At 39.4% G+C, this 27,990-nt stretch overlaps 1 protein-coding gene across 1 annotated transcript; it reads right to left on the bottom strand.

The window, feature by feature from the left end:
- Positions 1 to 170: 170 nt before the first annotated feature.
- lama3 (laminin, alpha 3) lies at positions 171 to 26,930 on the bottom strand. The gene is made up of 38 exons (XM_084722739.1): positions 26,742 to 26,930; positions 26,136 to 26,249; positions 25,804 to 25,916; positions 25,632 to 25,715; positions 25,341 to 25,444; positions 24,703 to 24,747; positions 24,463 to 24,614; positions 24,204 to 24,314; positions 23,813 to 23,924; positions 23,093 to 23,260; positions 20,830 to 20,990; positions 20,607 to 20,723; positions 20,369 to 20,523; positions 19,475 to 19,613; positions 19,279 to 19,378; positions 19,069 to 19,185; positions 18,782 to 18,952; positions 18,506 to 18,657; positions 16,734 to 16,937; positions 16,484 to 16,632; positions 16,212 to 16,374; positions 15,016 to 15,143; positions 14,758 to 14,908; positions 14,316 to 14,420; positions 14,070 to 14,203; positions 13,872 to 13,989; positions 13,497 to 13,634; positions 13,269 to 13,411; positions 13,045 to 13,167; positions 12,779 to 12,926; positions 12,561 to 12,679; positions 12,237 to 12,417; positions 11,194 to 11,343; positions 10,940 to 11,099; positions 10,707 to 10,834; positions 10,517 to 10,610; positions 10,319 to 10,426; positions 171 to 856 (listed from the first exon to the last, which is right to left on the bottom strand). Exons 1-38 carry the CDS (start codon positions 26,922 to 26,924, stop codon positions 711 to 713), a joined length of 5,088 nt encoding a protein of 1,695 aa, XP_084578865.1. The 5' UTR covers positions 26,925 to 26,930; the 3' UTR covers positions 171 to 710.
- Between the last annotated feature and the right edge of the window lie 1,060 nt (positions 26,931 to 27,990).

Below are 27,990 nucleotides of genomic sequence, written 5' to 3'. Positions count from 1 at the left end.
GAACTGAAAATGATTTTTTTGTTTTGAATCAAAGGGCTGAATGATATGGTCCAGAGTCTGTGAACTTAAAACTTGGTTTGGTCGTGCTCTGAGTGAGAGAGAGTGGGACAAATAGTTTTTGCATATATATATATATTTAGGATTTCTTTCCAGTTTACTCAGCAGTAGTAAAGCTGCTTTATCTGGAAAACTTTGGCCAAAGAAAACTACTTAAAATGAATTTTTACTGTCATGTTATTTTTTATTTTGCATGTTATTTTTACAGTTTACAGTGGTTCAGGACCAGTGTGTAGGATTTAGTTGCACCCTCCCCTTCCAGAACCAACAGTGGCTGCTGAACTCACAAAAAATGTGAAGTGCCCTATCTATGGCCAGTGTTTGATTTGTCCATTTGGGCTCCTGTAGAAACATGGCGGCCTCTATGGAAGAAGACCCACACCCTCTGTATTTATAAACAGCTTATTCTAAGGTAACAAAAACACATTTTCTATTTTCAGGTGATTATACACTCATGAAAACATACTATAAATATGGTCTTTGTCATTGTAAACTGCATTTGAACTGTGGGGGTGTGGAGGCTCAACAAATAGAATTTCAAATGGGGTTTTGTGGGTTTCAACAAAGCTTGCCTACACAATATGACTTTGTAATGATGCCGTAGGGTCAGTGGGGTTGAAAACGTTGGTTTATCAACCATTTATTACACATAATTAGTTTGCAGGGCATCTTTTGATGTTCACAGGTCCAACCACCCTGGATCCTGTCTCAAATGCAACAGGCCTGCCGTTAATCTTCACATTTCGCAAGCAGCCCACAAATGGTGAGGACACAGAGACGCCGCTTTGCTTTGTTGTCCCTGAATGGAGAAGAGGACAAAACAGAAACAGAAGATTATCACACACACTCACACAAATTGTACACCATCAGTTGTTTTCTTTAGTGTATTTTGCTGCCTTGGCTTTTCTGTAATGCATTTTTTTTTTCATATATGCAAACGTTTGTATGTGTATGTGCATAAATGCATATGCAGCATATACCGTCTGTTTTTTTTTCTTTTTTTCCCCCCTATTTTTATCATGTTTTGTATGTTTGACATAGATTTAAAACTATGGGATGCCCTGATGATTAGCCATATCAGCCATGTATCAGTGGATACCAATCTTACAACAACAGGTATAGCAGTATTATAGGTCAGTTTGATATTAAGCTGAACACTGGGCCAGTAATGCCAAATTTTACCAGCTGGTGTTGCAGGTGAACATAATAAGTGTTTGCCTTCAAGGCTCAGAAATGATTTCACAAGCAATGTTTCTTGAAAATACTGAGCATGAAGATTTCCTTTTTTCATCTGGAGACAATGGCATGCAAGAAAAAATGAAAACAGGTAGAAGTCGACACTAAAGCGTCGATTCTGATGCCTCCACCTGCAACAGTTTCATACAACTGTGACTTTTTGTGTTCCCTACAACTGATTGAAACCATTGATTCATTATAAATTGAGATTATGGCTCTATTGATACAGTATACAGTTAATGAGAAAAGATTGCAAGGAAAGAGCTATTATCTTTATTACCTAATAGTATCCAACATAGTTATTCAAAAATATATCAAAGTCAAATATAAAAAAAGCTTTAAAATTGACCAAGTTCTTGGCATAAGTGTGTTTTTAGAGACAAACTTGATACTCAAGGAGCAAAACTTCAGTCCAGATCTGCACAACAATAGGCACATTCTCAGCCTCACACTTTTTGCAAAACACTAAAGAGAGTGTTTTTCAAATCACTAAACACACTTCTCTACATTAGACACAGAAATCTAATATCATGTCAGTTCTCTGCCCTTTCAAAGCACTGCCTCTCACCAGACACCCCTGTGCCCTCTCACTTCAAAAATCCACAATAATAGTAAAATGATCACTCTCTTGCAATGATATGGTGCTGACACCATGTTACTGAACTGAATACTGTTACTGAAACAAATACTTGCAGTTGTAAGGTACTCAAACAAATACCAATCATGGCATTTAATGTTGTTTTTTTTGTGTGCTATTACATTATGTACTATTACTACAGCAGGACAACTGGCTCCAGCCTGCCCCCCAAAGTAAAACTGGTCAAGAACTGCCATTGGATCACTACCTAAACAACACTGCAACATCTCTACAGGTGGACCAACGTTCAGGGTCGGAGAGTAACAGGAATACGTAATCTGGATACAAAAAAAAGTAACTGTGTTCCATTACAGTTACAGATAAAAAAAAAGACATGATCAGATTACAGATACTTTCAGTTAAAAACTAGGATTATTAGTAGGATTACACTTTTAAAACATAGATGATAAACTACCCTGCACATTATCATAGCCTCTAGTGAAAAAATGCTTCACTGGGTGGAAGTTTAATTGACTTAGTTATCGACTATTAAATTGCATCTATTTTGATAAGTGATTAATTGTTATAAGTCATTTTTTAAATAAAAAGTGTACAAATTCTCAGATTTCAGCTTCTGTGAATATTTTCTGGTTTCTTTAATCCTCTCTGACAGTAAACTGAAAATATTTGGGTTGTGGACAAAACAAGACATTTGAGGACATCATCTTGGACTGTGGGAAACACTGATCTATATTTTTCACAATTTTCTTACATTTTATATGCCAAATAAATTGATTAATAAAGAAAATGGACAATGCTGTTTATGTGGTTTTCATATTCTTCAATTCAATATAAAACTTTAACTAGAGTCTGTGTTGAGAGTGAGGTTAAATCACTAGCTGGTGTAAGACTACATATATAAAAAGACAGATTGGTTCTGGCCAGTTCTGATTAGGCTACTTTATCCAACAAGTGGCCATTTAATACCAGGAGCTGTTCCAGCATAAATACATAAATACATAAGCAATGAATTTTCATTTTAAAACTTAAACTAATTTTGACTAATGTATAAATGTATTTAATATACACATCTTTATATTTAGCTGAGCACAGATTTATATCTTGTACTTCTTAATAATGGGTCTGTACTCAACTAATATAATAGAAACTCATATATTTAAAATATATTTCCATTAATTAACTGTACAAATATAATCAAAGCAGCTGATTTAGTACATCATACTGCATACTATCTGTTTTTGGTATTTTCAAATTTCTTTAAGTTCATTTTCGAAATGTTTTTATTCATCTTTAAAAAGTGTTAAAGGGCTTATCTTAGGCTGTATATAAAATGTTGGATTTTACACATGCTTGTGCCAATAGATATGTAATAAAAAAAGGAAATGCTTCATCTTATAAAGAGAAATATATGCACATATATGCAATTTTGTGAATCAACATCTGTGCATGTGGTACACGGTTATAATTTAAAAATGTTGTGGTGAGTTTATTGTAATTCTGACTGAAATGTTTTATCTTCTGGTCTGTTTTATTGTATTTTAATTGTTTGTTAATTTGTTTCAATTTTTTTTTGAATTTGGAATGAATTCTGACAAACTGAATAAATCAGAATGGAGTCGGAGAATGGAATGCTTACATCACAATGCACCTCATGACATCATGAGAATGACAGACAGCATCAGGGACATCTGAGCCCACATTTGGTCATTTGTCTAGTATTCACGAAGGCTTCAGAGCGACACTGAGAGCGAAATATCGAGAATCTAAACCCCGAGAGAGAGTTCAAGACAAGTTGGTGAACAGCAAAGTAAAATGTGTGAACGTAAGTAACTGAACAGCACACACACACACAGAGACAGCTAAAATTAGTTGAATATTTTCTCTAAATCTTGTTGTTAGTTGTTTATACACAGTATGTGCAATATCTGCAAAGTAACAAATATAGTGAACTAAAATATACAATATATGCCTAAATGACTATATGATATATCATATAAATGAATGTTACTCCACAGTCAAGTGTCTCAAAAGCAGCTTCTTTTTGATGTGTTTAACAGGAGTCCAGACCGAATCAGACGTATACGTCTCTCTTCTGGAAGAGTTCAGCAACAACAAACTGCACACAGATCATCTTTGCCCCCATATGGAGCTCAGGGCAGAGTTTGACTGTATTGTAGAGGGGATGGAGCAGGGAGAGTTGATAGAGACTGCTATCCAGGCCCTGTACACACTGTTGGATGACCCACCTGATCTTCTACCTCCTCCTTCTCCTCCTGTCCCTGCCGGGCTGGAACTCAACCCCAACCCTCAGCCAGCAGACAGCGAGGATAACGGATGTGACGACGCTGTTTGGAACGATGTTTTAGCTTTTCTTTATGCAACCCCCGATGATGGATCTCATCTTCCTGTTCCTGCCACTCTGGACCTGAACCCCCAGCCTCAGCCAGCAGACAGCCAGGGTGCAGAATTCCCTGGGAGCATCCTACTGGAAGATGCTCTAATATATTTTGATGCTGTTCCAGACAACCAACCTCCTCCTCCTGTCTCTGCCCTACTGGAACTGAACCCTATGCAGCCAGGTCACCTGTACAGCCAAGGAGGTGCTTATGGCCACGGACAGGTAAGACAGTGTTAGGACATTTGGTGGACAGATGACACCATTGCAACTTGTCTAATCACCTTTTTCTGTGTGTGTTTGTGTCTCCAGTGTAACAGTGTACCAGTTCCCAGGATCCCTGAAGACACCAACCAGTCCCTGCGTCCAGTTGGAGTTATGTAAGTAACACACTCATGAATGCAAACAAACACAGGAGGGAACACTGCTGCTGTGCTTGAGTATGTATCATCACACTCCTTCTGCTAACAAATGTGTGTGTCTTTGTCTGTGTAGGAATGGACAGTTGGTGTATGCGCTTCCACCAGGACTTGCCATTAACCCCGTCTCTGCTCCCCCACCGGATATCATCAAATCAAGGTAAGTTTGTTCTGGACAGTTTAGATCAAAACGTGCTTTTGTCTTTTTTTTGTGACCAGCTCATGATGTCTGACAGTGGTCACCATAAATAAGTCAGACTCATAAAGGAATCACAGTCACCTTATACTTATTTTCTCTGGGCCATTGACTGATTTCATGTGTCTCTTAATTGTCTACAAACACGAATATTATTATAATCAGTTCCTTTTAACGGATTTTGTACAATACATGCATAGATAAAGTTAACATTTACATCTTGTATTATTCTGCTAATCGTAACTTTTTCCTAGAATACGTCTTTCTTTGCAGTGATTAAAATGAGCTCTGTTTTGTCTTACAGAAAGAGGAAGCGTGAAAGCCAACAAGACGACAACGACCGGCCATACGTGAAAAAGCCGCCAAATGCCTTCATGCTCTACTTGAAGGAGCAGAGGTCAGCTGTAGCTGCCGAAATCAACAATAGAGAAAGTGCGACTGTAAACAAAGCCGTGGCAGAAAGGGTAGGTATGTTGGTTCTGTATATTTGGGACACAGTGTTTTACAAACGACACTCGTCTGGTAAAGTTTGGTATAAAAATAATAGTTCCTTTTCGGTTGGTACTCTGCAACAAGACATCACTGTCAATGCTTATTTCTGTGCTGTGCTAGTTTAGCTTGTTAACTCACTCACAGTATGTTGTCGTCTGTCCGTCAGTGGAATTCACTAACAAGGCCGGAGCAGGCGAAATATTACGAGCAAGCCGAAAGAGAAAGACTGCTGCACCTACAGCATCACCCTGGATGGTCCACTTTTGATAACTATGTAAGTACACCCTGCTGACACACAACTCATAACATGTTTACATCACTACACATCATTACATTAGAGCTGATGACACACACTCACTGCAACAAGTTTTCATCCTCTGATATCAATATGTTTGTATGTGTGTAGGGCAAAAAGACGAAGAGGAAGTGGGAGAGGAGCCAGGTCCCCACAGAGGCTGAAGGTAAGACAATATTCAAGTCACGCAGCCACTGTGATGTCACCCATTGGTTTGTGAACAACTGTTTTCAAGCCTCAAGTTTGGTATTATGGGGGCGGCCATGTTGGTTTTTGCAACCACAACTTGCTTCAAACATAGATTGTACATTGAATAGGGATTCAGGATATTTAATATAGTTGCTATTTGGATTGCAGTACTCTTTTTTGAACGCTAGGGGGTTACATATTGATCCTTTAAAGCAGGTTTAAGAAGCAATATCTTGAGTTTGTAAGGTTTCAGAAGACCGACTGGTGTTTTTGTATTGCAGAGGAAACTCAGAAGGCCAAGCAGCAGCGTGTGACTCCAGCAGGAATGGAGCTGTCCACTTCACAGGCTGCAGCGATGGACCAACATCGCCTGCATGTCCAAGTTCTTCAGCCCAACACCTGGCCAGGACAGACAGACCTCCATCACCAGCAGGAACTCCAAGAGCAGCTGCCTTTCAGACAGACTCAAGTGACCATGCCTGTGTCACCTGTCACAGCTGCATGGCTTCACTCCAACACATTCACCATTTAAATAACAACACAGACAACAATCAAACACAACTGTGACTAAAAGGGAAGGGCGGCACGGTGGCACACTGATTAGCAGTGCTGCCTCACAGCAAGAAGGTCCTGAGCTCAAATCCCCTAGCCAGCTGGGGAGTTTGTGGCTGGGGCCTTTCTGTGTGGAGTTTGCATGTTCTCCTCGTGTCCGCGTGGGTTCTCTCCGGGTGCTCCGGCTTCCTCCCACAGTCCAAAGACAGGCAGCATCATAGGCTAATTGGTGACTCTAAATTGTCCATAGGTGTGAATGTGAGAGTCAAGAAGCAGTATCTTGAGTTTTTAAGGTTTCAGAAGACCGACTGGTGTTTCTGTCTTGCAGAGGAAACTCAAAAGGCCAAGCAGCAGCAGTGACACCAGCAGGAATGGAGCTGTCCACTTCACAGGCTGCAGCGATGGACCAACGTCACCTGCATGTCCACGTTCTTCTGCCCAACACGTCGCCAGGACAGACAGAACTCCATCACCAGCAGGAACTCCAAGAGCAGCTGCCTTTCAGACAGACTCAAATGACCATGCCTGTGTATCACACGTGTCACCTGTCACAGCTGCATGACTTCACTCCAACACATTCACCATTTAAATAACAACTCAGACAACAATCAAACACAACTGTGACTAAAAGGGCGGCACGGTGGCGCATTGATTAGCAGTGCTGCCTCACAGCAAGAAGGTCCTGAGCTCAAATCCCCTAGCCAGCTGGGGAGTTTGTGGCTGGGGCCTTTCTGTGTGGAGTTGGCATGTTCTCCTCGTGTCCGCGTGGGTTCTCTCCGGGTGCTCCGGCTTCCTCCCACAGTCCAAAGACATGCAGCATAATAGGCTAATTGGTGACTCTAAATTGTCCACAGATGAGAATGTTTATCTGGCAATAAATTAATTAATAAAAAATTAAAATATATATGCATGTGTATGAGTATGATTCACTGTTTAAATATTAATTTTGTTTTTAATGTATGTACTAAAATAGTGTTTTTGTCTGTTGCCTCAGGGCAATATCGTGCAGTTTGTTAGTTGTTACTGAACTAAAACATATTTAATGTTATTTTTTGGGATTGTAAATGTTAAATGCATGTATTTTTTTTTCTTCAACAAATCATCATGTTTTATTAGCTCTTCATGTTTTGTATGGATACATTCCAGATTATACCAGTGACCACGTTTAGGTGGGTAAACATGCTGGTAAAATAAGCAAGTGGCTGGTAGATTTGTGTCAATAACGAATCAAAAATAACCCCACATTGGTAATCTATTGTGGCTGGCAAAAAAAAAAAAAAGAAAAATTGACTAGCTAACTGACAGGTGGACAAAAACATAAACTGTTAGTAACCAAAGCTGGCGTTGCAGTGAGATAAAGGGTACATTTCCCTCTGAAATGTAGTGGTTTACAACACTGGTTCCCAAACATGGTCAAGTTCTTCCAACACCTTCCAGGTAAATGACATTTATATAGAAAATGATTATTTCACCTCTTCATTACGTTAAATTAGATGCTATTGTGCTATTATCAACCAGAATTATGTTTTGTGATAGATTTCTACAAACAGGTGACAAATGAATTCCTATTACAGTTGTGAAGTTTATGCATTTCCCTAAACAGATAGTTGATTAGATAGTTGCTAACAAGTGATTTTTTGATTGATCATTAATAATTAATAAGACATAAAACAAATTTTTTCACTAGGAAGTTTAATTTTAAGTTCCCTAATCCATGAATGGCTATGCCAGACAAAACAAAGTCAAATGCAGCGCAATTAATGCCTCTTCTAGACTATTGATTAATAATCAATTAGTACATGTTTAATCGGTTAAATTCTTATTTGGCAAAATCTGACTCAGTGACTATGTGACTTATTCTATATCTTAATGTAAAAATGTAACTGACAAATTCAGTCAGGCAGCAGTTTATTCTGAATGTAATGCAATATCAAGCAAGTTTAAGCACTTTATCTAAAATCCAAGGACTTTTCATTCCTTCAAAACACTGCATTAAAACTCAAGTGTGTTCAAAGATTTCCTGCACATGCATGACCCTGCAATTTATACAAAAATTTATATGAAACTGTTTCTAAAGATACATTTCTATGTCCCCAGTTAAAAACAGCAGGTTATTTTATAGGCTGCTCTGTAGGCCACAACTCTGTGATAATGACTCATGATTGTTCTTTTGGTAACAATAAGTGTTGGGTTGTTAAAAGAAAAAAAAAAATGTTAGACTTGTATTAGAAATGAGACGTGTACCAAAGGAGAAGGTTGTAAGAATGGAAACAATTTAACTGATGTTTATTTTGGACAATAAGTCACTTTTTCTTTTGGTGTATGTGTGTGTATACACTGAATATAATACACTGAATATCTTTTATTAAATTCCCTCACATTTACAGATCAATATAGTAGTAAGTTCTATATTAAATTCCTTCAAAGTCTTCACTACATACATTATATGAGTCTCAACAGACATGGATGTAAGCTGCAAGTTGACTGTTTGGTAGAGAATTACAACTACGAGGCACTAATTCTATTTTTTGATTGCTCAGTTGTTGTACAACCATTGACAGCTGATTTCTAGGACCCACTAGGGGCTGCAAGTGATCAACAACTGCTTCAGTTTAAATCTTGTTAGAGATAACTTTTGTCTGATTAGATTGTTTATGTTAATGTTGGCAGAACTTATCTCCACTGGTTGCATCCAGCAATTGTGGTGGCATTGCAGTAGGTGCTTCACCATTTGTTCCCTAGTGGGAATCTCCACGTTACTGAGTGACCTCTTCTAGGCTTGGAATAATATTTCATTTTAAAGCCTTCATCAACCCACACAGGTGACTTGTCAATAAAATCGCAGACACACTAAGGAACACATTTCATTATATTAATAAAAATGTTTTCGTCATAATATATCTATACGCTGATTTCTTTTAATGTGACCCTGCCTCATTCCACATTCTGCAGCACATCAGGTGTTTTTTAATACTACTGATAATACAGTTTTATTAAAAGTATAAATATATTTTAAAAATACTTTTTTTTAATTAAGAAGTACAAGATATAAATCTCTACTCAACTAAATATGACCTATATTTACAGTTTTTTACGATTGCTTGCACACTATAATGAAAACGGGTAGAAGTCGACGCTAAAGCGTCGATTCTGATGCCTCCACCTGCAACAGTTTCATACAACTGTGACTTTTTGTGTTCCCTACACCTGATTGAAACCATTGATTCATTATAAATTGAGATTATGGCTCTATTGATACAGTATACAGTTAATGAGAAAAGATTGCAAGGAAAGGACTATTACCTTTATTACCTAATATTATCCAACATAGTTATTCAAAAATATATCAAAGTCAAATATAAAAAAGCTTTAAAATTGACCAAGTTATTGGCATAAGTGTGTTTTTAGAGACAGGTCTGTCAGACGGCCATTTTGCGGCGATCTCAAAAGCTTTGGTCTCAGTTAATCAGTTCATGTACCTGTTATAGAGTCTTAGCACACAAGATTTGGTGCAAATCCGTCCACCCGTTCAAAAGTTATCGCGCAAACAAAAATCTGTGACGGACAGATGCACGGACTCACGTACGGTCGGACAACCGGAGAACAGTATGCCTCCGGCCCGGCACCTTCAGCGGGCGGAGGCATAAAAACTTCAAAGATTAATTCAAAGAATAGAGAGTGGGTAACTGATATGCAAATCATTTTGGGGCTGAAGTGCTCCTTTACGTTAGTTAGCATGTGACAATGACACCAACATATCTTTACTGCATATCCCTCTTCAAAACAAAATAAATGCAACAACAAAGAAAGAACAAAATCCTAGTCAGGGTTATTTCATAAAAGCTGATACTCTCTGAAAGACTGGTTGTGAAATATTTGATGGATTTACCTCCGATGTAAAGTGTATCCAGTGTTGTTGCGTGTGAGCTGGATGTGAAGGGGGTGACTTTCTGCTCAGAGTCCACTTCCAGTTTGATAACTTCAAGTTGTTTGGACACTGCAGGACAATAACATGCAAATCTAAAATTTAGAGATACTCATGTATTATTATAACTTTGTGTGATGTTGTCAGTATGATAAGTCATACCTGTAACAACGTGAAATTTTCCATCACAGAGGCTTTCACGAGGAGTCACTGAGACACTGACAGCACCGCTACCATCATTCACTTCAACGCCCACCTGGTAACATAATGTTTTGCTCATTTAATGCACTTTTTCTTTTGAACAGCTGCCTGAAAAGCTGTCATTGTTCATTCTAAGAGTGAGAGGTTTCACCTTGGTTTCCATTAAGAACACATTAAGGCTGGTCTTGTGACTTTGCACATGGAAGAGAAGACCTGTCAGGTACTGAGGACGCAGCTCGAAAGCCAACACAAACTGGGAGCCAACAATGAAGTAATTATCTGGAACAGATAACAGGTTTGGGTCAGTGTTTGTTATAACCTGTGCTCAGGCTCTAGAAACAGGGACATAAAACAAGACATCAGGATGTATGAAATTTGTCAGACCTAAGATGATGTGACCGCCACCAAAGTATGTCCCCTTCTCTGTGAGATTATCGAAGCAAGGTAAAGTTTTATGGCTTTCGTCAGGTTCTCCAACAACTTCCTCATTCATTTTGAATTCCCGTACACATCCAATAATACTGTTCATGGGAATGTTGTGTCCCTGAGGGAGAATGAGAGCAGAAAAGAGAAGAGGGTCAATATGTGAAACAAATGAAAATATATGACACAGTCTATGACCGAGGTGTGATACAGACTTTTGTGGTTTTGCTTATGGGATCACCTCCCAGATACACAGGGTTGTGCAGCATTAAAGACGATCCCTCATTCTTTGGTAAATGTCCATCAGTCACACGGACTCCATCAACCAGCAGGTGAAAAGAGTTCCTCTCCACACTGAAGTCAACCTGTACACACAGAGACAACCTGTCACACAAGTGAAGCGACTCAACACAACTTCCTCACCTAAAGACCTCAGTCAGAGAAATTTTAGGTTACTATCACTATGATCTACACGACACTGAAGTGTTAACTGTATGTGTCAGGGGCACAAAAATGTATAGTAACTGACTGTTCACTTAAACCTGCTCCTGAACAGAGACTATTACAGTTAAGTAATGATAACTAGGCAGTAGGCGTGTCAAGATTTGGTCTTGAAGCAGTGTGCATGGGGCTCTTTAAAGACAGATACTCTGCATTTAAAAAGTTAGGAATGTGGTCTATTTTTAGCCTTTACAAAAAGAACAAAAGTGTAAGAAATTGATTTTTGTGTGTTTATTTGCTCTAACATATCTTGCTAATGGCAGAAGGTTTGCATGCTTACCTATGTACCTATGACCCTGTACCCAATGCTATCCTCCTAACCCATTTTGTAATATATAGATCTGGAGAACATAGAAGGAGCCTGGGAATACAGGAACATTTGTCATATTAAAGGACCCCACATGGCCTTAGCTAAGTACATTATTTTGTTGAGTTAGAGGTCGTATTAATACCTGTTCGGTGTATTTACTGGAGCATCCAAGAAGCTACTATACAGGAGTTTAGCTGCTGCTTTTTATTTGTTATCAAGATGTTTACACTCCAGAATCCCCAGACAAACTTGCACTAGCTAGTGTTATCTATTTTCACATATGTAGCCATCATGTGCATTTTTAGGATCTTTATGTAGAGTTTTCGTTTATGGAATGTAGAAACATGGAAAACTCAGCTGGAGGAAGTTTTCAACCAGCTTTATTTGCTCCTGTGTAGTCAAAGATTCAAAATTTCGAAGTGCAGGGTTTAGCATACTGTCGCTTACTTTGTGCCAGTTCCCATCGTTGCTCTTCTCCTTGTGGAAGATGGTCCTGTCCTTTCCAAGTGACATCTTGATCTTGCCGTTGGCCAAGTACAGAGCCAACAGGGGGACATCTCCTCCCCCTGCTACATGGAGGATCAGCCCTTTTAATGACTTGGTCTTGATGTTAAGAGAGAAGTGAGGCCTGAGACACAAGAGAAGTATCAAAAAAAAAAAAAAAAGACATCAAACCAAAACACTAATGCTTCTGAAGAATTCTGTCAGCATTTCTACATCTTCAGAAAACACCAAGGTATTTTATTGTTTATACATGAAATACATGAATACCTGAAGTTAAGGTCCTCTTCTGGCAGGGTGAAACTGAGCCAGCTGTCTTCCTCAGTGAGCTGGTATTCACCATGCTGTGCTCGCTGCTGTTTACACTGGCTGCCTGCCGGAGCTTGAATCTGACAAGCAGCAAACAAATAACTTGCATCACTATCTAATAATAAAACCAATGAGCAAATTGTTATGGTGCTGTAGAAATAATGGCTTGCTGTGCTCACAGGTTTTTGTGTCTGGGGCCCTGTCGGTACAGGTGTTGGTAAAACCTCAGTGTGTGGTGTTGGTGGACGGAGACTGCACCGGCCGAGGACCGCATCGTCCGTCAGTGAAAACGAGCTTAGATCAGCAGGTATAAAGCTCTGCTCAGACCTGTGTCAGATTATATTTTTATAAGAAATAAATTTGGTTTACTGTCAGAGAAATGGAAACATAACATCTGTAACAGAACAGCTGTGACATTAAAAACAGATTTTTTATGTTTGCAGACCTCCTTGTGTAAAGGTTAGCGATGCAGGCTGTGAATTTCTCGCCCTGAAAATTTTGATCCAGTGGTTTTCTTTGGGGCGACTGTCCCTGAGTCACCTTTACATTGTCAATGCTGAGCTCCAACCTGAGAAAATCACAACAGGTTCAGTAACGTGCTGTTTTTAAAATTGAGATTACAGTAAGTGAGATAAAAGTACAGTTACAGACAAAAGGAAGACATCTTACCCTGTTGACCTCCGTACTACAAACAGGTAGTGCCAGTTCCCATCACTGTACCTCTTATCTGACCTCAAAGTATAATTGTCACTATTGAATACCACATGGCCATCAGCCAGAGACAGCTGGAGGTCATGGACAGAGTTGGAGCCCTGCAGAAGATCAGAGAATACTGATGGAGTCATCTTCAACTTTTGATTCACTTTTGAAGCTTCACATGAGGCATGCAGGGTTTACCTGAGAGCTGCTGCTCCTAAGAAGAATACCATGTCTGTCTGTGGTCCTGAAGCCCAGGGAGACTCTGAGCGGCCGCTCACCCCAGTCAAACAGGGAATCAGCAGATAGAGCAGAATGCAACGTAGCTAAACGAACACCCTACACAAACCAGAAAAACACTAATATTAAGTTTCTTTGTCTGTCTAAAGTCTGTTCAGTACTTTTTTCAGTACAGTTCTAAATACTTTAAAGCACGACTGTGACTGACTTTGACAAAATAAATTAAATTGTCCACCTGCAGAATATAAGTCTAATATTTAGCTCTGTTTTTGGTCTTTTTGTGGCATGAAACTTAGAGCAGCCATGTATTCTGGTCATGTCTTTTTGGCAGTTTACCAGTGCTGAGATCGGGCATCCATCAGTGACACCAATCGTCCTGTTGTACTGAACGGCCTCAGCCTCCTCTGTCACGTGATCCACACATCCTCTCAGGGGTGGAGTCGTGATGTTGTGTCTGAGATTCATAGGCATAAATAGATCTAAGCTAATCTGGTGATTTAAAGCTGTGAATGCTGCTTGTATCTGTTTTGTTACCTCTGTCTGAGTGATGCTGGCAGACCCCCGATGTAGTAACTCGTGTAGTTTGTTTGACTGTGATCTGTAAAGATCTGCTTTTGTCCGTAGTGCACAGTAAAGATGTCTGTAATAGTGATTGCAAATTGTGTGCCCTGAGACAGGACACATCATTAGTAAAGCAGTTTATAAGTGGAACAAAAGCATGAATTCATAAATCTGGCACTGCTTGATGTTCATTTTCTAAAGTTACCTAGATCAACTTACAAATAGAGACACTTTTTCAGCACTCTGAAGTTTGACCTCTCGGCCTGTTTGCCGTCCTTGAAGCACCAGGAAGCCTCTCTCCACAGACACACAGAAAAAAGACTCCTGTAATGGATAAAACACAAAGGGCCCTACTTAGATGATCTATAGCGCACAGTCTAAGGTGCATGGTGCGCAGGCATTTAGGGCATCTACAGTTTAACTTTGCTATTTAAACAGTGTCATCTCCAGTCCCAGAGCCCAAAATCATTGAAAATCATGCTGAAAATCAAAATCATAATCATGTTGAGTACCAGAGACACATATGGTCAGTTAAGTTTTCCCCTCCACTGTTTTTTACTGACAATGTTTCATTTTCTATTTGTAGAGCAAGATGCTGTTATCAGTAATTGTTTGACTGGTGCTTCTGTAAATCTGTTCAAGTCAGTTAGAAACATCGTACTTCACTTCCAATGTAGAATAACAAGGCATCTGTCTCTCGACTGTTTACGTGAAACTTGATCAGTCTTCTCTTTTTCCTACTCGGCTCCTTCATGAGTGCCATCCGGTAACCGGTCCCCTTATAATAATCAAACACCTCCGACCTGCGAATACTAAACAAATAAAGAATAATTCAATCATTATTTAACCATTTCTAGTCATTGTAACAACAGAAGTCTATGAACACTGTAACTGTTTGAAACATTTTTTAAGTCCTTACTTCACAGAGGGCTGTTTGGGGTCCAGATTGGCTGCATGCTTGTAGTTGAACAGACTAACAGGATTGTTATTTATGTAGGAAAGTTTCATTGCTCCTCTGTATTTGGGGTAATTCAGCTCCACTGGAGGCTGGAAGAATCAAAAGAAGAGGGACTGAAAATGTCAACATGCCATGAATGGATGAATTCACTCAACATATTTTAAGGACATTGGACGACCACATTTCCTCTGCAGTCGGTCGATGATTGATGATTTGATTGCTTCATTTCTCATCATTTCTGACACATATGCTCCATTTAAAATCAAAGTTTATTATAGTCGTATTATTCTCAAACTCTTCATGTGGCAAGAAGCAAAAAATAAATTAAAAAAATGAAAAGTTTGACATGATACAGAATGAAAAATGTTAATGTAACAGTTACCATTATTAGCACAGTTCAAAACTTAAAAAGTGCTGTATGCAATATTCACTGCCATTAGATGTCGCAGTGAACCGGCAGCATCTCAGAACAAAATAAATGCGTGCTTTGTTTACTAGATAAAACTGCTCACAAAACCCAGATCAAACTGTCAAACTAGGCAATGCTAATCAAATATGGATCAAGATTACTGCACTGCCTCACCACGTAAAATGTTTCCAGAAACATATTTTAGTATATTGTTTAGCTGTAATATTAGAAATTTGACACCAGATGTAGGTAAGACAGATAGTCATTACTCCACTTTATCTTAACAGAGTAAACTGCCGGCATCTAGTGAGGCAGAATGTTGTATATTGTACCTTTATTACTACTACAACTAATACTACTTACTAATGACTAATTGAGGTACTGATTCAGTTGACTGCTGACTAAATAAGTCAAACTTCTGCTTTAGTAAGTCAAAATGACTCATCAAAATTTTGACTTACTATCTGCTAACCATGAGTATTTTGGGTTTTTTTTTTAATCATCCCTAACCTATGCATTTTTTCTTTTCTTGGTGAAAATGGGTTTCCATGGATATAAGATAACCAGTCAAGGAGGAGATAGGCTTGTTTACTGGGTTTGGTCTTGACACTTTTGAGACTGCAATTCCCAGTGGGTGCTGATTGAAATCAATAAAAGCTTTGTTTGATTAAAGTCTCTTTTTCTGTTTCTACCAGCAGGAAGAGTAAATAAATGCAGGTATAATGAAATAGCAGCAGTGACTGATTACCTGAAAGTTCTTCGGATAGCCGCCCACGTAGAAAACAACACTGCCTGGATCCAGATTGAGGATGCCGGTCATTGTGTTTGGAAGTACACGTTTGAGAGAGAAGTGGATGGGCGTCTTTGACGTGAAGTTCTGTGTGATGTTAACTTCAGCATCTTGGTAAACTCTGCAGGAGTTGTTGACACACAGAGATAACTGGTAGAGGAGGAAACTTTGAGTGCAGTACTTTTAGGTAGAAGATCCTTGTTCTTCTTCTAAATTTCTGTATGGAGTACCTGTGGAGGATAACCCTGTCAAAGTCTGTGGAGTTCACATTGGTGGTTGTTACTGGGCTGGTTTCCACCTCTTGGACCACTCCACCCAACTTGTAGACACAGATCAATACATTGCTTCTGATCGCCATCCCAATGTAGTCTCCAGAGGCCTGAAAATGAGTGAATACCATGACATACAAAAAAAAATCAGATATCTGTCACTCAAATCTCAAAATCACTAATTTTTCTGTATTTAAGGAGACACACTCACATTCTTGTTGCCCAGGTAGAAAACAAAGAAGCTGGTGTCTCTTCGTTTCTGGCGTCGCTTATGTCTGGAGTTACCTTTGGAGGGATTGTTCTCATGGCGATTGAGAAGCAGATCGACAGCTGTAAATGCTTTTATGTCATCGACGTCTCTCGGAGGACGAAGCTCCACATGACCCTTTCCATTGAAATTGGTGGCAAGTGAGAGCTGTGAGACGATCAAGGTGGAAATTAATGGTGATTTGTGAAAATGTTTTGCTGTGTTTTTGGCTAGACCTACAATAACTGATTTTTTGGCTGTTTGGGGGCAGCGGAAAGTTGATACAGCAAACCTGTTAGCAAAGAATTGTTTATTAACACATCCAGTAGATATGTTGCAACATTTACATTCATTTGGAATCAGGTTTGTGTCCACCTGATGAATGTAGTGAGTCCAATTTCCCTTTTAGCTTGTTTTTGGTCTCCACCAACTCCTGTTGGAAATATCTGCGTCTTTAGCAGCTTTATTATCCACTGTGTTCACCAACTAACCGCTAACTTTGTCTGTCACTCGTAGCAGTCTGTGGGTTATCAGAGATTTTTTGGCTGAAAACAGCTGCTAACTAGATTATTATTAAAGGGTGGGTCCATTATTTTTTTAGGCTTTCTATATCATTTTGTAGCTTCCCAGTAGTACTCAATATGTATTCAAATCCAGATATTCAATCTGGTCTAAGTGCACATGTTTTGGCCTCAGATTACTATTTTCCTGAAAAGTTTTCCCCATATGACGTAACATAAGCTTCTGCACAATGTTATTGCCATATAAGCAAGTGCTGTAACCTATAGTACATCACTGCCTTTTGTAACGGCTGAGTGGGTGTTTCCATTTGAAAAACCCGGAAAACAAAAACAGACTTTGATTACGCCTGTTCTTTTCCAATTAAAACATGTCAAAATATCAGAACTGAAATGCATTTAGCAAGCTAACCAGCGAGCAATGAGTTAAGGTAGACTTGCAACAGTTTTTGGGGGCATTTGGGGCAGCAGACATGGAGCAACATTAGCATTAATTTGGAGTTGGGATTCTTGTCACCTAGGGAATATAAATCCTTTTTACTTTTTTGTTAGTTCTGTTTTTAATCTCCAACAATTCCTGAGGGAAATATCTGGCACATTAGCTGCTAAATGTTCCTCTTTGTTCACTAGGTAGTTACTAACTTTGCCATCTGGTGCAGGGCAGCTAGTGTACAGCAGGTTTTTACTTTTTTGTTAAATCAGAGAACAATGCTATGAAAGCAATGAGAAAGAACAAGACAGTAAAAAGGGATGGACAACCAAAAACAGCAGCCTGAAACAACAGGCTTTAGCCTGAAGACCTGAAGAACAGACAGGAGCAGCAGCTCTAAAGGGATAGTTCACCCCAAAATCAAGACTACATATTTTTGATATATTTATATTTTTCATATATTTTCCTCCTGGCCTGTAGTGCTATTTATCCATCTAGAATCTACTGGAACTACTTTCTTTAAATTAGAAAGAAAGAAGTTCTCACATGAAAATGCTCACAACAAGGTCTGTAGTTTGTCTTGAGTAACCAGATCATGATTTTTGGAGAGACAACATACATCTCTATGCCTGATATCTTAAAAACTCTGCAGCTCAGACAAAACAATCTAGATAGATAAACAGCACTGCAGACTCGGGGACAAATGTGTATTTTTGATTTGGGGGTGACATGTCCCTTCAAATCAAAGCTGACGTGCCAGAAACAACCATTTTAAAGGAAAACTTTACCCTGTTAACATAGTTTCTTGTCTCCTCTATCACATCCTTGATTCTCCAGATGCTTTCTGTCATGTTGGCACTGGGAGGCACCTTCCCACTGAGAGCCTCAATTTGTGTGATTTTGTCTTTCAGTGCAGGAACGGCTTTGCTCAAGTTCTTCACTGAGACAGACACAGAAAAAAAACACAACAAACTATAGAATTATGATAACCCAACAGCAAAATAAAATTTAAAATGAGGAAACAAGTGCAAAAAAGTGGCTGTTTTCTACTGTTAAATATTCACCTGCCTGGTCTGCATCAGTCAATATATCATTGACATTCACACTGACATTGGATAAAATTATTCTCTCCACTTCCTGGCTGATATTCTTCAGTCTCTCTGTTGCATCACTGACTGCGGAGTTAGCGGTAGAGGCGGCTGTTTTCGCAGACTCTATCAGGACTTCTGTGTCATCTGAAATGAAAAAGCCATTGAGCTGTACTGTGACTCAGGTATAGTGCATAATCTGCCATTTCACGTGTCCCCATACAGACTTCCAATGATCCAGTCAAAGTGAAAGAGATGTATACCTTTTCTGATCTTTTTGATGTCACCGCTGGCAGATGAAATGTCCATTCTCAGTGATTTTCCCTTTTCCTTTTGCTTATTCACACGATCTTTGTGGGCGTTCACTGTATGCGACAGCACTGTCCAAAAGACATTGTACAGCTTTTCACTTTTTGGACATCCAGAATGAATATATTGAATCTGACTTGTTACTAATGAGGCCGTTTACGCACTTTTAAGGTCACTCTGAGTCTCCTTGGCTTGTGCCCAGAAAAGAGTTGAATTATCTTTGAGTCCTTGAGCCCTGCTGACCAGATGTCCCTCCATCACACCCTAATTTATTGTGACATAATCATATTAATATTTTTGATAAGCATTACCATTACTAAACATTCAGCTTTTTATCAAGCATAATAGCACGTAATTTACCTTTAAGGCTTGATCAGCAGCCTCACTGGACTGATTTGCTGCTATCGCTGCCTTTTCTATTGTGTTTATGATGTTGTTATAAGCTCCTATACCCAGGACACTGAGCAGGTCAGTACCGTTCGTAGCATTATGCAGCACTCTGGAATAACATATAACATGATGTATTAATGTCAAAATAAACATAGTTCTCTTCAGTGTTATTGATTAGTCGGAGTGGGGTTTTTTGAGGTAGTTATTAATAGTCAGTTTACAATAGATGGTGGTGGACACACCCCCGGTTTAGGGAAACAGCAGGAGTACTGGTGTAGGAAGTTAAACAATGCACTGCTGTGGACTGGATCATAAGGGTCACAGGGGTCACTCTCTTCAAACCAACCAAACTCCATAGACAGAATCAGACGTTTCACTTCGCAGAACACAAGAGTCACTAGTCCACCACTATCACAATCTGTTAGTTTATTTTTGTTATCATGTGACTTTGGTGTCTTAAAAGAATAGTTCAGATTCACCAAAGTCAGACTAACTAACAGATCGAGGAAGCTGGGTTCTGTGAGGCAAAAGAGAGCAGTATTTGGCTTATATTATTTCCAGTTTTCCATTGAAAAAGCTGCCTGACAACAAGCTGTGAAAATATTCTGAATATAGTGTGCACTTAAACTGATATTGAGTTTTTTTAGATGGATCTTTTTAAGTGGCTAAAATACATTTTGGTGCTGACCCCATCCCCAGCAGCACATTACTTAGCTTCTGTGCTTCGACTGCCATCTACTGTAGGAAATACACTGACTATTGATATAAGAACCTCATTCAACCCCACTTCAAATAATCCAAATGATCCCTTTTAATCTAAATCATATCTCCCCACATTCTTTGTCTCTTCTGCTTCGCACTCACTGTTCAAACTCTGTCACCAATCTGTTGAGCTCCTCCGCATGCTCCTCAGCCTTGGTTACCATCTGCACATTCGCCATAATTTGAGCGATGTTGCTTAACTTCTTCATGAGTTCCAACCTTCCACCATCGAGCTGAGCTGCATGATTCTCAAAGTCCTGCAATTTACACACAATAAACTCAGTTTGGACTCTCAAAGGCTGGTCTCGAGGAGTCAGGGTGGTAAAAGACGACTGCTTACTCTTTTAATATCCTCAAGCATTGAAAAGATGTCTGTGATATTCTTTAGCACATCTTTTGTCATGTCAGTCACAGGAAGAAGTGTACTGTGTTCTCCCTGCAGCTGAGTGTGGAGACTCTGGCAAACAATGAGCAAAGAGAGGTGAAAACATCAGTATGACACTACAGATTTTCCTGTTGTACATTAGAAACGTATGACTAATGGCAGCTGTGTTTCACACCACCTCCAGCTGTTGTAGCATAGCATGATTCTTCACATTAAGACCATGTGTCCTGTTGACTGCGTCCTCTGCGTCTGACAGCAGCTCAGCCACTTCACTCAGAGAAGAGTTTGATGCCAGCAGAGATTCTGCAGGATCTGTCATGTTCCTGATCGTGTCCAACACTGAGGAGAACACAAACAGCATGGATTTCACATGTTGAGGCAATCTGCACATGATTTTCAGGGTTGATGCCATATTTATTGGATATCAGCCAGTCAGTGTCATCCGTCTCTGATATGACGGGAGTTCATAATCTTAGAGAATATCTATTTTTCCTTGTACATTTACAGCATTAATCTTGGATTTTTTTTTTCTCAGAATACTACCCACCTCTCCCAGCTCAATTTTTTAAAAACAGGCCTGTTCTATAAATATGTCTGTTTATTCAATATTAGGCTACAGCTAGTAGCCTTTTAGCTTGGCCCACTGTAAAGACCATGAACTTGTAATAAAACTAGATGGAGCAATGCTGCTCAGCCTTGCTGTCAATTTTTCCCAGTGGCCACTTGGGGTATTGCAGCGAAAAATTCCCCAACAGCCCAAAAATCATTTTCCACCTGAACCACTTGCAAACAAGCTCAGTTATGACTCTTTGTAGCATGAATTTTTGTTCCATGGAGTTTTTATATTTGTTTATTTGTGTGTCAACTAACGAATGACTCATGATTTACTGCAGAATAGATCATTTTCACAGCAGCCATTTTGACATTAAATAGTAGGTAAACACAGGTGTTACTAATGATACTAATTAAGGTTTTGTTTCATTTAGGTCAAACAGAGTTGGCTCACTGACGAGCAGTGTTGTGCTAGTTACTGAAAACCAGTAACTAGTTACCGTTACTAGTTACTTTATTTCAAAAGTAACTCAGTTACTTTACTGATCACTTACACCAAAAGGTAACGCGGTACTGTGAAAAGTTTTTAGTCACTATGAAAAAAAAGGTCTCCCATTAAGTTTTGAGTTAAGTTTTCTTTAGCTCGGTTTCCATTTTTGCGTATTCGCTCTCCAGGTACTTAGAAAAAGTGTTTCGTCCCATTTGCCGTGTGACGCCCGGTATCATGCTAACTAGCTTCCTGAAAGCAGGCGACTCCACAGTAGAAATTGGCTGCATGTCTTCTACAAAATACCTTGAATGACTTTATCATCTTTTTCCTGGTTAGCAGGAGCAGTCAGTCCCTCGGTTCAAATCCAGCCGCTGTTGCTGAGGTGGTGGAGGTGAAGTGGCATCAGTCTGTGTCTGTACTCTTAGCTACTAGCTTCGTTGCAGCATTGTTTCTGTAAGTGTTTCAACAGGTTTGAATTGCTATTTTGGGCAGTAGATAAGATCTTTGACCCAAGACACAACTTACATTTAACTAAAACGTTCTTGTCTTTGTGCTCGACAAAGGTCAAGTAGTGAGAATATCTCCATGTAAAGAAACTTGACTTGGGCTCCGCCGCCGACGCCATGATGATACCAGTCTTATAAACAGACACGCCCACACAGCGTGTCTTCTCCCGTCTCCCCGCTGACACACACACACACACACACACACACACACACACACACACAGGAAGATTCAGGACTACACAGCTCTGGCTGCAGACTACACAAAAAATAACGGAGTAACGCATCATGTAGTAACGTTTACTGAGTTACTGAATTTAAAAAATAATGCGTTAAATTACTAGTTACTGCAAAAAATAACGGCGTTACAGTTGACACTGCTGACAAGAACCTAATTAGTATCATTGGTAACACCTGTGTTTATCTTTCATATGATTAGTTTACACTTTATTGATCATCAGTTAAGGAATGTTAACTCAGTTATTTCATACATTCATTGAAAAGTGATCAAGTTAGCTGGATTCCACTTAAACTAGCATCTAAACCTTGAAAGAAAATGAAAACACGTATTTTTCAAATTGTCAAGCTAGATCTGGGAGCTCAAAATCAACTTATTTCTTTTAAAATTACTGTTATTTTCCAGAATTTGGAGTTAGGTTTAGGGATGGTGACCGCTGGTGAGAAGGTAACAAATATCTTTTTGTTGTTAAGGAGAAGGAGGAGAAGCGATAAACAAAACCAATCAAAAAAGTTGGAGAGTTGTGAATCCCCTTCACATCAGTGTGAAGTGAATGAAAGTTTGCTTCGTGTGAGGATCCAAACATCAGAGTAACCATAAACTAAACTTAATCTCTATCTACGCCAGAAAACAAACCAACCAACAGATAAAATCTCACATGTGTGTGCGTCCTCCTGCTCTCTGCCAGCTGTGTCTCTCTGAGCAGCGCAGCCTCTCTTTCTCATTTCCTGCACGATGCGCTGAGCCTCCATCATTCCTGCTTTGTTGTTTTCAGAGATTGTCACTGACTCTCCAGGTTTCACCTCAGTTAGCCGCTTTATCAAATCTGACGAACCACAATAACAGAGACACCGCTGTAAATGATACATCTGTGGCAGAGAGTCAGTTTGACTGAGCCAGTTATTCCGTTTCCTCAACAAGTTCCAGACAGAAGAGGCAGATTACAGAGCAAAAATAATTAAAGTTAAGGAAACTTGCTTAATAATGTCTGGTTTCATGTATTCTGTTAATGTGATATTTGGCACAGCTTGCTTTAAAGGACCAGTGTGCAGGATTTAGTAACATCTAGTGGGGAGATTACAGTTTGCAAAATGCAAAAGGTTTTCTCTGGAGCCAGTGTTTCATTTGTTCATTGTGAAGACCCACACCCTCTGTAGATATAAACAGCTCATTCTAAGGTAACAAAAACACAATAGTTCTTATTTTAAAATGACTACACTCATGAAAACATGCTTATGAATATTCCATTCCACTTCTGCCATATTCTGCCAATAAATCCCCCTAAATCTGACACACTGGACCTTTAAATTTTGAGGAAACTCTCAAAGCCCACTTGCAGAGAAGCGGTGTAGCAACACATATTGTTCAATTAATGTACCTTGTATTGTAGTGTGGAGAACTATAGCTTCAGAGAGCAGATCCTCTGCCTTTAACTTTGTTCCATTCACGTTCTGCGAGACCTTCTCCAGATATAATACATGTTCAAATGTCTGGAAAGTTGGAAATAATTTTAAAATTGTGTCATTACTTCTCATGTGTTTCCAGATTGATTTATGCACATCCATTGTTTATACTCTGCACTAAGAGGAAGAAAGTTCATCAATAAAACTCCATCCATCACTCTTTGACATGATGTGATGTGTGTGTGATGTAATCAGTTTCTAAAAATGCCTCCTGTAGTATTAAAATAATAAATCATACAATTCAGCAAAATTATCCTCCTGATGGAGTTTCAGTTTGATTAACTGAGGAAAAGTCACTCCAGGTACCTTGTCAATCAGTTGACTTAAGTCGTCTGCGACAACATCCACATCTGCTTCCAGCTGTTTCACCTCTGGATTCAGGTGTCTCACAGCAGAGCTGTACCTCCCAACCAGAATCTGCAACACAGGAGAAGTGAGGAGTATTCTAAATATGGGGAAATGTTGTTGCCTGATTTGAATGTAAAAGTTAGGATCTTTTATCTTTTGGCAAACTCTAAAAAGTTTTAAAGGAGCTAAACAGGCCTAAAACCTTCATGTACTGTACCTTGGTTTCAGAGATGTTAGCCTGCAGGCGGTTCAGGCTGAACAGTGAACCGGGGTCATTAGTGATGTTCTCCATCTGCTGCTTCAGCCAAACCAGAGCGTCATCCATCTTTTCCAAGTCAGCCAGTAAGGCAAGAGTGCAGCTGTCACATTCTGTCAGGAAATACAAGGAGAGGATATTTTAGGTAACTCTTCATTATTCAAAAGATGATCGCAAGATGACTTTCCGACACAAACTCACCATGACACTGATCACCACTGCTGCTGTCATCAGATGTGATGCACTCTATTAAAAGGAAAGGATATTAACATGGATTTCAACACATGAAGGTTAGTTTACTCGTCATGAGCAGAACTACTCAGCCTCTGAAAACAGTTGTATAATGTCCAATTTGGTTGTGAGGTCTGAGAAAATAGTCCTAGCTCCGCCAAGGGTTATTTTCTACGCTTGGGCTTGCAGACTACAAATTCATACCTGAAAGCCTGCTTTACAAACTAGAGCATGAAATTAACATATTGGTATTTGTAAGGCAGAAAGTGTCTGACAAAAAAAAAAGGCTGCTGATTGCATCTTGGGAAATGAAGATTCAAGTATTTTTGGAGCTTGACCTTACAGTGGACCAAAAGTCAGGATATCTCGGCCACTGCAACTTTGATTTTATCATTCTTCTTAAAGGATTTGTGCTCATAGCTCATAGATTTAAAAAACCACGCATTAAACGTCATTTGCAAACATGTAGAAGAACCCACAATGGCCAAACAGCTTCTCCAGTAGCCCAGATTGGTTGTCCAAAACTGATTGCATCACTTTCTGTTTAACCGACAAGCATTTTTCTTAAACCTTTATTTGTGTGTATTTGTGTGAAAATGTAAATTTACCTCCAGTCAGAGAATCACAAATGTTCAACATCCTATCCTTACAGTTGCAGGGCTTGCAGCTGCCTCCATACACCATTGGATTGCCATAGTAACCAAATGCACATCTTAATAAAGAGAGAAAAACAAGGACAGGCTGCTTTTGAGCTTTCACGTTTTTAGTGTCAATATAATTTATGTGCCCTGCAAAGAAAACAGTGAACAGTAGGTATAAATATGCAACATTTTGGTGCACTGATGATTATCTTGAAATGTATCTGATGCTTGTGTAGGGTTCTTGAATAGCAGACACACCTCTCACATCTGGTTCCACTGTAACCACGTTTACACAAGCATTCAACCACTCCTGAGCCGGCGTCCAGACAGGCCAGTGCAAAACTACAGAGAGAAGGAATAAGATCTTCATACTGATGCAGAGCAGAAATCAGTTGAGCACGGTTGAGCACGGTACGAAAAAGAAACTGACTTGTTTGTTGTAAACGGGCATGGACAGGCACGACAGGTCCTGTCGGCTGCGTTTCCATAGAAACCCTCTTTACAGCGTTCACAGTGGTCCCCAATGGTGTTGAACTGACAGTTCTGCAGGTCAGTTAGATGAAACAACATGAACAACAGGTTTTGTCACTGGTTTGGCCCACAAAGTGTTCTATACATCAACAACTGAACATGTGCCATATCTGTGTGTGCTGTTGCATATTGAGGACTGGAACACGTTTTTAACCAACAGATTAAAGACATTTTTGCAAAGTAAGGACATTTTGGCTGGCCTTCGCCGTGTGCATGTCTGTGAACACCAACCATGCAGTTCCCTGTATACTCATCACAGTCATTGGAGAGTCCATTGCAGCTGCATGGCACACACTGACTCCTGTGTGGTCCGGCCCACTCTCTGTAGAAGCCAGAGCTGCACTTCTGTACAGACACAGAGAGCAGAACAGTCAACTGTGGGACAATTAACACAAGCAAACACTCTAACAGCATAACCTGCTCAGGAGAAAGAGTTTATCACTGAGTAACCACACTGCAAAGTGATTCATTGCAAGAGCATGTGGATTTAATGGGAATTCAATCTTGTATGAAATGCATTTGTCACAAAGAAAGTACATTGTCTCCACTGGTTTGAGTTGTAAATCAGGGTGTGACATGGAGACAGAGAGAAACAATAACTCACTGGTCGTTATGTACATTATGCACCATAGGTTTGTATACCAAGGATTGAGTTTGTAATGTATGTGTGATAGGACCTTAATACACTCACATCAGATCAAAATATTTATTTTTTCAAAAGGGGTCAGAGCAATTTCAGGTGTAACACAAAATGATTTTTTTTTCTCCTTGTTTAGCACCATTTGCTGTGCAAAACCCAAAATGTGCAACAGAAAACCCAACAAAGAGCTGCCCTACCTGAGTGAGAGCACCTGCTCTCTGGGCTGTGAGGGAGGGATCACAGAACTTTTTTGTCCTGTGGGTCCTCTGATGGGTCTGTGTATGTCTGCCATGCCTGCACTTTGAATGTTTGTCAGTAGAGGGACAAACCTGTGCAAAGAAAAGCAAAAGCAACCACACCACACTGCAACGCAAAAACATATTCCAACGCACTGTGAGCTATTCAGTGAGCTGTGAGAGTCTAGCAGTGAAAAAAGTCTCCTTCGGTCTCTTTCAGAAAGCTCCTCCTTCTCCTCCTCACAGGTAAAGTCTGATGCAGGTGAACCTTGGAGCTTTTTTGTGAGACACATGGAGAAAAGCTCAACTGTAAGAAACAGTGCGTGCAAATGAGTACAGGACAAAGTTCAGTGAGGTGTGGTTGAACTCGCAGACATTTTATGAGGCGGTGGAGCGCTGTATGTGAACTGTGGCTGAACAATGCAACGTGCAGATAAATACACTCTGAGCTAAATTTTTTATCACTTTATTATCAGTCAGTCCAGAAGTTAAGGCATTTCAGTTGATCCAGTAAGTAACAAGTCAAATATTGCTTATACTGGTAGAAAAATAATACAAAAATATGCCACAGAAAAAAAGAAAAAAAAAAAAGAAAAATTAATTGAAAATACAAAGCACCATTTTATTGTTCTGTCTCAAACAGATTCATGTTGAGGCCTGAAACACAGAAGCCAGGCTTTCAATTGTGTATGGTGTGTATCCCCAACCACCATTACCCCCCCACCCTACCCCAACCCCAATATGTCATTTCAGTTTATACCAAGTACTGTCACTGTAAAAAAAAAAAAAAAAAAAAAGAACTTTTGCAGTCTGAGTATATAACATTCCAGGTTATTTTTTAAAAAATTTAACTAAAAAAAAAACCCAAAACAGTGAAATTCTCAAGCAGGGCACCCTGATTTCCTTTTTGGTATGATCTACAAAATCAATGGATATTGCATGTATATTGATAATTAATAATTATTACTCATTTGTTAAAGCAAGACTATGTAACTTATGGAACAGCAGTCACTGTGAAAGTAGCACAGCGCAATGAATCCTCACATCGTGGCGATGTTTTTGGTAGTGGCATGGTGATTTCTTGCAGGGCTTGTTGCTGAACATTTGTAGCTGGTGAGCTAACTGCTAGTGGGAACAAATTAGCGCTCATCAGTCACTATAACAATTATTGGAGATTCTTTCTATTTTTTGTGTGCTGGGCCATTTACTT

The sequence above is a fragment of the Lutjanus erythropterus genome, chromosome 7, assembly GCF_056507025.1.
Source record: "Lutjanus erythropterus isolate fLutEry1 chromosome 7, fLutEry1.hap2, whole genome shotgun sequence".
Taxonomy (NCBI): Eukaryota; Metazoa; Chordata; class Actinopteri; order Lutjaniformes; family Lutjanidae; genus Lutjanus; species Lutjanus erythropterus.
Note: the sequence above shows the minus strand (reverse complement) of the source record. Positions and strands in the feature narration are given on the sequence as shown.

Excerpts from the sequence above, each read along its gene's own strand:
- lama3 (XM_084722739.1), bottom strand. The coding sequence starts at position 26,924 with ATGTTTTTGCGTTGCAGTGTGGTGTGGTTGCTTTTGCTTTTCTTTGCA. Across the intron at positions 25,445-25,631 it reads AGTGGAACCAGATGTGAGAG|ATGTGCATTTGGTTACTATG; the intron begins GTGTGTCTGCTA and ends CTCTTTATTAAG. Across the intron at positions 11,100-11,193 it reads CCATAAGCAAAACCACAAAA|GGACACAACATTCCCATGAA; the intron begins GTCTGTATCACA and ends ATTCTCCCTCAG.